Here is a 13,632-nt window from a genome sequence, read left to right on the forward strand (position 1 = left end):
TGATAAATTGGACTACATGAAATGAAAAGGCTTCTGCATAGCTAAGGAAACAATTCTGTGAAGAAACAGCCTACTCTGAATGTCTTTTCTTTCATAATCAATATTTCATCATTTTATGTAATATTTAACTCTGTTACCTAATGACAGTAGTAAATGTTATGAACATAGAGCTCTTTTGATTGAAGCAAGACTTTATGTTACAACTACAAAGTAGAATGTGTTGTTGAATTTGGTATGCAAATTTTTATTGGAAACCTAGCCAACTAACCAGGGCTGGTGAAGTCCTGGATCTGAGAACCTACAACCACCACTTTACTAAACTAGCATAATTCCTAATACATTCTAAATATATGTCCTTATCCCCATGAAAAGGTTGTCCTCAGCCTTCATCAAGGAAAATTCCCTTTGCAACAGGCAAAGACCATTATAGAAAACCACAACTACTCAAAATGCAGGGTTGTGAGCCCAGCCCTAATGGATACATCTACAATACAACTCCACATTTAAGGCTCAGTGATCCTTGTGGAAGAGGGGGTTGAGTGATTTTAAGAGGCAGAGGAAAAGGGTGTTTGCAGTGAGATCGTGTCTCCTAGTAATAAGAGAAGTGCTACACTCATATAGTCTTACCAACATGATTGCCGAAACATGATCTGAATAAGGAAAGCAGCATACATGCTAATGTGAAGGAGAAAAGCCCAGGAGGCCTCAACCCTATACAAAATACTACAGACAACTAAGGAATACTGGATGTGGGAAACATCATCATCCCCATGGAGAAGACAGCAACTGGTTAGTTATCCAGTATCAAATGGTCATCCCTGAAAACATGCATGCAAGTAACATTATACATATTGAGTAGGTTGTAGTTAAGTACTTAGAAACACACACACACACACACACACACACACACACACACACACACACACACAGAAACAATTAATGGAAAACGGAGCCATGAGTTTGAAAGAGATCAAGAAAGGATATATGGAAGGGCTTGGAGGGAGGAAAGTATATAATTATATTACAATCTAAAAATATAAAGATTAATAAAAAAATCATGTGGCATGCATGATCAGAGAGAGTGGCTCATAATTTGTTGCTGTTCTTGTATTCCTATTCAGCTTTGGTATCAGGGTAATAATAGCTTCATAAAATGAGCGTGGTGTTATTTCTCCACTTTCTATTTTATGGATAGTTGTGTGGAGAGTTTCTGAGTTCTTCAAAGGTTTCGTAGAACTCAGTAGAGAATACATACGTACTTGAGCTGCTTTAGTTAGAAAACTCCAATCTCATTGCTTGCTATAGATCTATTAAGCTTTCTAGTCTCTTGGTTCAATTCTGGTAGGTCACAGTTTTCTCTTTTCTGAAATATCATGTCTTTCTCTTCAAAAATTTATCTTTCTCTCAATAAAGTTGTATTTCTATTGACTGATATTAAAGACATAAAAACAGACATTCACAATTTTTTCCTTGCCTATATGTGAATAGCCCCAATGTATTCTTAACATTACAATATTTCTAGGAATAGTTACATTGTTCCTGTGGTATAGTTCACATCATTTCTATCTTATACCAGATTAGTATATCTCCAATTTCACAGATTAAGATCCAGAAACAAAACAGCTAATTTAATTTCTTAAATCTATACTCCCAATTATGTCTCAAATTCATCATCTCCTAAATTTTAATGAGTACTAACTGTCCTTAATTAGGCTGTAGTCTTGAACAAACCACTGGTCCTCTTTAGAATTGGTACACAAGTTACTGGATAAAGGTTTCAACAGAACAATCTCTAGGGTGCTCGTTAGCTACAAACCCTCATTCAGTACCAGACAAAATCGTGTTTTCTTATGAATAAATAATATGATTTCTCACAGAAGATGGCATGCAGTGCTTCTTAAAGACAGCAAGGACAAGCAGAGTTGCCTGGGGAGTAAAGAATAAGAAGGGCAATGTATATAAAGAGAAAGTGAATCTATTACGTGACAATATGCTAGTATAAACTCTTTTGGGGGGAAAAATTGTAAAATACTGTACGTTTACAAAACACACATGAATTCTACTCCAACATCAATAAAAGGTATTAAGTTGTGAAGGTCCTGACAAAGGCAGCTTGAAATATTAAAGACTTAGTCAATTCTTTATACTTTGTTATGTTAAATAAAATATAATATTATTTAATTATCCCATAAGCAATTATTATAAGACAGCTTAATGATTTGAGTGAATTTATAATTAAGTTTTATTCCTTAAACTCCATCTAGTATTATGATAGCCTTAGCCAATACTGAGTACTTTATTTACTTGTTACTTACATAATTTAATAAGGAAAAATGAAAATAATCTTAATATATTTTTGGTATATAAAGATGATATAGTGTTTTTGTTGGTCCAACAAGATGAATAATTTACCACTGTAATTCTGTTAAGTAACTACAGGAGTTACAGTTTTGCTTTGAGAAACTTTCATCAAAACAGCTGTGAAACAGCACTGGCTTCAAATGGAAAGGGTACAAAAAAAGCTCCTCCTAGCTAGAATCCGGTTCAAGAGGTTTATAGTGGCGAACAGCAGAAAAGATGAAATGTTTCAATAAGTCCTTTAGGCTGATTTAGTTAGCATCCACAAAGCAGAATAACCTATACATCACATACCCTTTGTTAGCTGATTGTTTAGAATAGATGTATGAGTCACTGAGTTTTATTTTAGCAGTCGGGCAATGCAATTCTCCTTCTGCCTGAAATATGAAAACGTAGAAATATGAAACTATGAGAGGTAATGTCAAATCTCATATGGGATGCTTATCAACCACTGTGATGGATCAAGCCATTCCTTAAACCTTGTCATTCCATCTTCCACCCTGGTCAGCACAAATGATAAACTGCCACTTACAAAATTTCTATTATATTAATCAACCACCTATGGCACATAATCTTTAAAAATTGTGAATTGTATTAAAGTTGTTGGAGAGAGAAAGCTTAAAACAAAAAAAACCAAAAGAAACCTGACACTTGAGAAGGATATAAAGAACGATGTTCTGAATGGTTTCACGCACAAATGAATCCTTCTGGGAGCCAGACAGGGAGGAACACACACAGACACACACACACACACACACACACACACACACACACACACACACACACCAGATGTTAATTTAATTTTTTACTCTTAGACATTAAAGAGAATTAATGAAGGTACCTGCAACAATGCTGGCAAGCTGCTGGGTTCTAGAGATAGGGTATATGCTGCGTGCTTGAATGATTGCAGAAGCAATTTTCTTGGCATGCTTCTCCTCTCCATATGCTCTTAGGATGGATGCAAGTGCTTGTTGATCTAAAGCATTCACAACATCAGCTGCAGTGGGCATGTCAGGATACCTGTGCAAAAAAGAGCCAACCAGTTTCCTGACACCATTTTTATTGACTAGAGTTGATATTTCAGAGTACTGGGAATATGAACTCAGGCATTCTCAACACACTGTCTAGAAGAAATTCTCAAACAGACACAAACGAAAGAGAGTTTCTGTTTTACATAGTTATCATTAAGGCAAGAGGAACATGAAACATTCATTGAGGTCAAGGTAATGGGAAGTTATAGTATTTTGTTAACCTTTAACTTTCACTCATAAAAAATTAATATTGATCTTGTGGCTTTCTCTTAAGATAAAATAATAGAAGAATGTTTAGATTTAACTTGTTCAAAAATTACATTACTAATTGAATTACTCCTTTCTTGAAGAGGAGACAGGATGCTGACAGATGATAGCTTACCAAGTCTAAATGCTAGTGAGTAAATTAATCTATGCCAGCAAAGAACCCATGTGTGGAACAATAACAACAAAATCCAACTTAGAAAGTCTACACAAGAAAACAATGTCAGGTTCCCCTCACAAGAACAGAAAAGACCTAATGTTAACTGTGCATGCATTGGATATTTGATATTAGCTCAGTCATCAGTGGCAAAGGTCATCATGGATTAAAGCTTCAAAACAAACAGCACTGATTGAACAAGGCTAAATATTACTTTCAAGTGGAGCACAAAAAGAAAATCTAAGTTCTGACCACATAGACTAAACTATACTAGCATAAAATAGCATTCACTGTCAGATCATTCTAGTTTATTTCCATTTAGAGGAATGGGTCAAAGCACTCCAACTGATGAGCTAGTCATGACTTGACTTATTAGGAACATCTGCTAGTAGTACAGTTACTACTCCCACATAAAGATGTTGGATTATTAGTTTCATACTGTGAATAGTTATGAGTTCCAAAGATACGGGAGCATTAAGACCTAAGGTTTAAGCCAGAGTGAGATTGCAAAAACATCTAAAATTCTTTTTGACAATTATTACTTTGTTAACATGCTTGTGCATGCCGGAGTAATTTTCATCCTTATCTTGTATTCAATTTTGCATGTCTGTTTGTTTGTCAGTCTGTCTTTGAAATTCGTACTCTTCTCCCTGATTGTTTTAGGAAGTAGGAAACATCCTGTTCTATGTATGGTGATTTTTTATTTATTTTTTTTTTGTTTTGGCTTACTTTTATTTACTTATGTATGTTTTGAACTGAAATATAGTTATATTATAATTGAATATATAATTAAATATAAATATAATTATACAATATATGAAATAAATGATATCACCCCACCTTTCCTCCCCCCAGCTCCTCCCACCCCCTCAAATTGACAGCCTCATTTTCTTTTGAAATCTTGTATCAACGAATGTCTTATATGCTAGCCCTACCTTGATCTCAGTGGGTTGCTTTTTTGGCTTATGAAATGAAGATCCTTCCTTTTACAGTTGTAGTGGCCTATATAAGAATTGAAGCCTTACTATATTGAATAAAGTTTTAAATGCAATAAACTTCCAATTTTAATCTGGGAAATGAATATAACAATGCTTATCTCAATTATCAGAGACAGGAGGCACAAATGAAATAGTAAATACAGACAACATAATGACTGGTAAATAAACATTCCTGTCTTTCAGATTTTTCAAATTCATATATTTGCCAGTCATCAATTTGAGCATAAAAGAGAAAAATCCCTGCTATATCTTACATACCTTCCATAATTCAGTTACCCAAGCCACTGTCCACTGGGACAAGTCTTGTTAATGATGGCAAATTCAGACCCTTAGCTCTATCAAGGCCATTTAAGATAGAATGATGGATTTAGTTTTCAAAACCTTCTACTTAAACACGAAAATTAAAGTAGCATTTTGATCAGTTGGTATTCAATGGACACCACGTATGATATTATTTTACTGTTACATTAACATGAAATAGTTGTATAGAGTTTCCGTAACGCTAGAAGACAAAAGGAATATAACTCTGAGGGCTAGCAGGCCAGAAATCTGCATTTGAATAGGCATTAATATGATGACCAGGAAGAACTGCTCCTCTAAGAAAACATGAATTTTACCCTTGTCAGCCCAAAGATTTCCCTGACTTACTGTAACTTAACATAAGAGAAAGTCTTAACTTGATTGCCAATTTATTATCTTCCAACAAAGAGTATATCTGCTCACAGAACTAGCCTTTCAAGTCATTGAGGCTTGGAATTCTTCTCTGTTACATGAGAAGATAATATAATCTAAAAGCAGTGGTTGTTGTAATTGGGGTCAACATAGAGTTGAGACTCCAGTGAGAAAATGTCTCCTGTGTGTCTTTATCCTAGGGATTGATCACTCTCTGGGGACTGAAAGATCACAACTCTGTGTCTGTCGTGTGTGTGAGTGTGTGTGTGTGTGTGTGAGTGTGTGTGTGTGTGTGTGCATATATATATTATTTTTTCCCATGGCCTACACTTCTACTTGTGAATCAAATTCCATATTCTGGATATCTCAAACAGGTTATAATCCATATTGTTTACCTGGAACATCTTCAACTTTTAAATATATATGTATTATTGCAAATATAAGTTCAAACATAAGGTATTGACTTAAGGGCTTAATTCTCAGGAACAAATTTATTTTGAAGTTCTTGAGGAGAAACTCATGGATGCAGATTTACAAATTAAAATTTGCCCAAGAAGCTTTTACATTAAGAATATGGTAGTTCACTATTAATTAGAAGCTTCACTGTATTACAGAAAGTATCTTCCACAGCAAGACACAGGAAGAGTATAAATTTATTTAACATTTTATTTCTATATAATCACCTTAATTTCTAAAGTTGAGAATATCTGACCTTCACTATTAGTCACTAGTTATTAAAGGACTTTATTATTTTATTATATTGTGATATTCTTTGTTCTATAATTGCCAATAATGCAAGCAGAAGAAGGCAGAGGATTCAGAAACAATAGTATTCCAATAAATATGTCACAATGCAAATTAAGCAGTCACATCATATATCAAGGCAAGAGACTATAGGTGAGTCTTTAGCACAGAATATTCATGGCACGACACAATGTGCACATGAAAAGCAAGGGCAAGTGATGCAGATATAGGTTACTCTGGCTTGGTACCACTGCTAGGTCCAGATGTTAGTACTAATTTAAGCTTTTGAAATTAATGTAGAAAAAGGAAATTTTCCTACTCTTTTTATAGTACAACATGATGCTATTAAATAGGTTGTGTGTTTATTTGAACTGAATAATGGTAAACAAACATTAGTATTTCTACAGCGCTGAAGAATGAAGAGGAGTCACAGGTGATACTCCTTGTAGAGATGTACAGCTATGTAGTGATGTGAGATGCAGTGCCATACATTGCAGATCTTTTGGAGAAGGTACAACTAGGGTGACTGCATAAGAGACAGAACAAAAACAGAAGTGTTGACCATGGGAATCCTGCCAGATTTGTTTTTGCAGCATTGTAAAAGAATATCAATTAAATACAGCTCCTCTTGCTTCTTACAGAGACATAACTGGACATCACAAAAATTATTGTTTTCAGCATCAAATTTTCCAAATTACTACTAAAGAGCCATATTGTCAGTGAGAAAAAAATCACATAAAAGTTGATTTCCCTATTCTGAATACTTCCTCACTATATTCTGTAAGACAGTAAATATTTTCCTTTTAGAATACCAAGCCAAAGAAATACTGAAGTCTATAATGAGTACCAAACACAGCTGATTTACTATGTATGGACAGTGTTGGATGTGGGAGTGTGCTGGGAATTTTTCAGTTGTCAAGGAAATTAAATTCAGAATGTTTCTAAGGAATTGATTTTCTTGTGGTAAGAAGAAATGTTTTTTCAATACCCACCTGTCTCCATCCATCCTCATGTCCAAGGGGCCATCCCTGCGAAGGGAGAAACCTCGCTCAGGAGCATCAAGTTGCATGGAGGAACACCCCAGATCCAAAAGAACTCCATCAATAGTCCCTGGCTGTATTCCAGCTTTTATTAACAAAGCCTCTGCCTCGCTGAATTGGCCCAACATAGCTTGGATTTGTTTCCTGTGAATAAATCCAAGAGACAGAGAGAAGACCCACTGAATTAGTTTTTCTTCAAGTTTCTGGCCAATGGAAGGGAGCACATCCTATCACGGAATGATTTACCTGAAATAAATACACTAAGTGTCATGTACTTACTTAGCATATATTTTGAGAAAGTATATATTTATAAGTCAGATATATTCCTTTGTCAGACTAGGTTTTTCATTCTTTTCTCTAAAAAATTTCTTAAATTTATGAGTAAGAAAAAGTAGCACATGACATTCTTACAAAAGAATTACTTAACTTCCAAGGAAATCCAAATACAGTAGGCATAAAAACAAAAAGAATATAAATAAAATGTGCATACACATCATGAATGCTATTCAGTCATACAAAAGGAATGAAATCCAGTTACATGGAACTAGAGATCATTATGTTAAGTGAATTAAGAATGCACAGGAATACAGGTAATACGTAACTTGCACCACTCTTAATATTAATACACTTATCTCAAAGTTGAGGGTAGTATGGTATCTTGTAGTGATGAGAAACGAGTTGTGGAAAGAAGAAAAAAAATCACAGGTAAAGAGCAGACAAGAATTTTCAATGTGCTATTGTATCTCAATTTAAACACTGCCCAATGCAGGCATTCCATACTACCCCACTTACATGTGTAGGTTTTATGTACCTATTAAAAATAAATCTCATCAATGAAAAGAACTAAGAAAAAACTGTTAAATGTATTCACTCCCAATATTTTACTGCTGTGAATGTTTATTCTGTACTTAGGACAGGGGCATTATATAGCCGTATACTTGAGGAACGAAATAAAGACAAGGCTAAACAACTCCCGAAGAAGCACTGTTTTAGCTTCCAGCAAGAATTTCAAATTGTGCACGATGCGTTCAGAATCAACAGACAGGAAGATGGTTAGGTCACTATGTTGCTATTCCAACCCTCCTTCCTATACAACGTGAGCTGCTGCCCTTAGGTTTCTTCAGGCCTTAAGACAACTAAAATTCCTTTTGGAAGGAGAGTGAGAAAAGAGAAATTGGGCAACATACAGAAGCTTTTACTCTCTCTCTGAAGTTGAATGGAATGGGCTTGTATTTTAACATTAGGCAATTTACATTTATGGCATTTACTTAGGTAATTTATGCCATTTAAGGGAAAACTCACAGCTCATTGGTAAATTTTCCTCAATTCTGGATGAAAGTAATTTCTGGATTACTCTTATGGATTTCATGCCAAATATTTACTGCATATCTGTGGTTGTCAGTGATTATGCTATTTGGCAAATATAACGAGGGGACAAGAAAACTGGTAAGCCATGTTGCTTGAGTTAGCAGCTAAGAGGAAAAGATATAATTTACAAAACAATGTGGCTGGAGCTAATGATAGAGATATAAATAAATGCACCCCCCCATTTTGAGAAAATATAAATGCTAATAAAATAGTATTGGAGAAGCAAAAACAAGAAATAAAATTTCAGAATTGGAACACATTTCACAAGTCATATATGCGAACAGCTGATATTTGAATCTTTTCCTACCCCAATATCATGAATGGGAGCTAAGAAATGGGAAGAATTCTGTTTGAATCACCTCTGGATCCCAACCTTAGGCTATACAGATAGCCAAACAGTCAACACTCATTACTGGATTATGGGTGAGATTGTAAAGTTAGTTAATCACATCTACTCACAGTTTTGTATACAAGGAAACAAAACCATGCTTGAGCATGTGGGGGTTCACTCAGGAGCAAAGTGAACAAGGATATAAGAAGACTGTATGTTGTCAAAATTGCTTCCTTGTTGCTACAGAAGAATGTGATTGGCTTGTTTGAACAACTGCACAAAATTACAGGGAACTGAACCTGCTGATCAAGTAGAAGCAGAAATAGAGCCCAAGAGATCCTTCTGCAAAGAACAGATGTTCAGCTAGGGAATCTTACCTTCAAGAGCACAGTAGCAAGGGAAATTTGTGGCTAGGACATTTAATAAACAAGTATTTTTTTTATATACTAATGTATTCACCATGTATTTAAATGTAAGAAACAATATACATGTATATACACAGGGACATAAATATAATCTAATATCACTAATTCAAATACTAAGTACTTTGCTTCTTTAAGGAATCCTGATGCTATCATATCTCAATTACTATTCAATGTTTAATATAACTGTAGAAAATATGCTTATTATCTACTGAACTCTATGTGTGCAAAATAATGTTTTACAATATGTCATTTACACCAGATGTCAAGGAACATATACTACTGAAACTTAATTTACAGTAATCACTGGTAATCTAATTCATATTTGAATATTATTATTAGTTAGAGTTGGAGAGGTAGCTCAAAGTAAAAACATGGGTTACCCTATACATTAAATTTTCCAAACCACATGAAAACCCAAATAAAATAAAAAGCAAAAACCAAGGAAAAAATCATTAGTACTTTTCAATTAAGCAGTTCCTTCTGTAACTTTTCTCTTTAGTATCAGCGTATATGACTCAAGTTCAGAACCCATGTTGCACAGCAGCCTTCCCACACATGAAGCTCTGCCTACTCTAGGGACACTTTTAGCCTCTGCCAAGTTGCCAAACTCTTCATTCCAATAGGACCTCAAAAGTTCAGCTACAGATTTTTAAAAAACTGCCGTGTATTTGATGATATATGTGACAGGCTGGCTATTTAAACAGACAGTAGTATAGGTATTGCTATAAGGTACTTTTCAATGAGTGGGCTTTAAGTAAAGAACATTGACTTTAAGAACAGAAGTGTGCCTCAACCACTCAGCTACAAAGTGGTTAAAGTCTTAAAAGCAAAGAACCATGTTTCTCAGGGGATGAAGGTATTTTGCCTTAAGGCTATAACATTACCTTCTACCTGAGACTTCCCAGCCTGTTGCCAAACATATTTCACACATGACAGACCTCACAGTTACGTGAGCAAATTCCTTGAAGTAAATCCAACCCCCACCAGTATTCTCTCTACTTCTTCACTCTGCACCACACACACACACACACACACACACACACACACACACTGTTGGGGGTGGGGTGAGTGAGCTACATTTTGTGTGGAATTGGAGAGATGGGTCAGTGGTTAAGACCACTTGTTGTTGCATAGGATCCGAGTTTGGTTTCTAGCACCCACATAGCAGCTCACAACCATCGGTAACTCCAGCCCAAAGTGGTCTGACACCTTCTTCTGGCTTCTGTGGGCACCCTGCACTCACGTACACACTCAAGTATGCATACCCCCCACAAACACATATACATGTAATTAAAAATTAAGTTAATATCCAAAAATAAAAGCATTCAACTCATTTATATTTTTACATAAATTTCTATATACTAAACCACACCTTGTGCATATTTCTTAAATTACATATCATAAATAATACACACACATATATGTATATACATGCTCATGTTTATATATACCTATATCCTACTAGTTCTGTTTTGCTGGGTAACTATATATATATATATATATATATATATATATATATATATATATGCTTTTAGGGGTAGATTTCTGTTAACTTCTTTACATACATCATCCTCATGGCCACCGGTTTGTTTAAAGAGATCAATATGCATACAATTTTGATTAGTAAGATGTAAGAGATATTTCCTAGAACTTAGGAAACGGTTCCTCTTTCTTCATGTATACATATATACAAAATAACAACACAAAAGTTACTAGCATATCAAGTTGAGTCAAATAAATATAAACAATGATCTCTCTAGGTTGAAGATAAAGCGCATGACAGCAGAAAGCCTTCATTCATAGCTGTCTTAGGAAGGAGGGACTTATTAAAGGTCTACTAAAGGTATATATGTATGTATGTACATGCACACAAAAACAAATAACATCCCAACTACTGTGGCAATTATACTCAAATATTCTGTTTTCCTGGGTGGTAGAATTATAGACTCAGACGAAGCCACAGGATTTAACTGGCAGCCAGAAACAAAGAGATAACTTGAAAGCCCCAAAATATTTTAACAGTTATATACTTCTAAATATCAATAAACAAAATGAATCATAAGAGGACACTATGAAAAAATTAAACAGACCAATAACAAAACAGCCCAGTGAAAAGTCAAAGCACTGAGACTTAGGGTATGCTGCTAATGCTGTGCTCTGGAAAAACTCCACATATGTGTGCACATATTAAAAAGGGAAGTTGTGGACAACAAATTTATTTTCATAAGTTAACACAACAGCACATTCAAATCCCATAATAAAAGAAAGCAAAAACAAAAGAAGAAATATTAAAAAAATTAAATAAATAAGAGAAGCAAAAATTAAAAATGGAAAGGAATATTTTATACAATGAGTTAAAATACATTCTTTGAAAAGACTTTAAGAAAATTGATTAACAACCCATTATGATGTTTACCCATATGAGAGATGAAGAGAAAAATACTACTTTAGACCCTATAAGATATCAAATATATCACAGGAGAAAATATTTAACAATGTTATACTAGTAAATTAGAGATTCAGATCGAATGAAAATATTCTCGGGAAACTATAACTTACTAAAACTAACATAGGAAATGTAAAATATAGTCCTGAAATCAGTTAGAAATTTAATCTGTAATTATAAAGTCTCCCACAGAGAAAAAGACATGCACAGGTGGCTCCACCATGTATTCTCCCAAATATTTAAATATTTAGCTATTTAAGTAACTCTAATATTATATAAACAAAATAACATTGATATTATAATAAAGTCTTCAGGAAAAAACAAAACAAAACAAAAAAACGAGACAGCTATTTCAACTCAAATCACCATGCAGGCATAGTAGATGGGGGGTTTGGAATGGGAAGATCAAGGTATAGAGTAAGGGACTGGGGGGACAGATAGATTCCATTATGAAAAAAAATAGAATAAATAGTTATGAGTGGATTGGGGGGAGGACAGGAACTAGAGGATCAAGTGGGGAGTGAGGAGAAGAGAGGAGGAAGGGGGAGGCAATATGGGAGAGACAGCTAAAATTAAGGACCATTTGAGGAGTACCATGGAAACCTAATACACTAGAAGTTTCCTAAAAATAAACATATAGGAAGGCAATCTAAATAAAACTGTCAAGTAATGGGAGTAAAGGAAAGAGCTCCCACTTTCCATCTCTTGTCACCAAATGAAGCTTCTAGTACAGGGATTTGGTTACACCTAATTGAGTTGTTGGCCAGAGGGGTTCCATGGGAACAAATAATCCAGGCTGTTGTCAAAACTATATGTTGCTCTCTACAAACTGGTGGTAAAGTTCCATTGCTGAAGATAACACCTGCACAACTCATTGAGCATGGGGAAGTCAAGCTGGTGCCTGCACAGAGCCTTCACATGTATATGCTAACATCCATATTACAAGAAGATACTCTGCAGGCTACCAAAAGAAAAACATAAACATAAACGCAGCCACAAACCCTTTGGTCTACAATGGTGTCCTATATGCAAGATATGCTAGGGCAATGGTGATACAAAACTGATGTGAGTAATCAACCAATATTTGATTTGAGTGAAGGCTCACTCCACGAGATGGAACCAATACCTGACACTTCTTAGTCATAAAGAACCAGAGACTAGATAGCTCAGGAACAGAATAAACCCAAATACTACTGTTATACTAAAACAACGCAGCAATTAATGCAATTATGCTATTCTCATAGATCGACACCTTGCTCAGCCATCATTAGAAAAGCTTCCTCTTGCAGCAGAAGAGAACAAATACAGAGACCCACAGCCAGACATTATGCCGAGTAAGAGAGAGACATTGGAACACTCAGCCCTAAATGGGATGTCTTCATCAAATCTCTCACCTCAGGGCTCAAGGAATCCTGCAGAAGAGAAGGCAAAAAGAGTGTGAGAGCCAGAGGGGATGGAGGACACCAAGAAAACAAGGCCTTCTAAATGAACACGATTAACATACATATGCACTCTAAGAGATTGAGGTAGCATGCACAGAGCCTGCATAGGTCCATACCAGGTCCTTTGTGTATATAAGATGGCTTTCAATTTAGTGTTTTTATGGGACTTTTGGTTGTGGGAACCTGTGGGTCTTTGTTTCTTTTGTCTTCTCCTGGGCTCTTTTCCTTTTGTTTGTTTTGTCGAAGTCTGATATGTTAGCTTTTGTTTTATCTTATTATATTTTATATTTTATTTTATTATCTCTTAGAAGTCTGTTTTTTTTTTTTTTAATGAGAGAAAGGGAATGGATGCAGAT

General features: G+C 35.0%; 1 protein-coding gene across 5 annotated transcripts in view; it reads right to left on the reverse strand.

Moving 5' to 3' along the window:
• Positions 1 to 13,632, reverse strand: part of Mettl15 (methyltransferase 15, mitochondrial 12S rRNA N4-cytidine) — a 170,457-nt gene that overhangs the window by 22,502 nt on the left and 134,323 nt on the right. For 4 of the 5 annotated variants that reach the window (XM_015999240.3, XM_015999237.3, XM_042275883.2 and 1 more), the window contains 2 exons: positions 7,217 to 7,408; positions 3,200 to 3,378 (listed from right to left, as the gene is read on the reverse strand). In XM_015999240.3, the coding sequence (XP_015854726.1) occupies positions 3,200 to 3,378; positions 7,217 to 7,408 (371 nt within the window). Of the gene's footprint in view, positions 1 to 2,652; positions 2,736 to 3,199; positions 3,379 to 7,216; positions 7,409 to 13,632 lie in introns of all 5 variants that reach the window. The other variant, XR_013050632.1, reaches the window with a different exon arrangement.

Source organism: Peromyscus maniculatus, chromosome 4, assembly GCF_049852395.1.
Source record: "Peromyscus maniculatus bairdii isolate BWxNUB_F1_BW_parent chromosome 4, HU_Pman_BW_mat_3.1, whole genome shotgun sequence".
Taxonomy (NCBI): domain Eukaryota; kingdom Metazoa; phylum Chordata; class Mammalia; order Rodentia; family Cricetidae; genus Peromyscus; species Peromyscus maniculatus.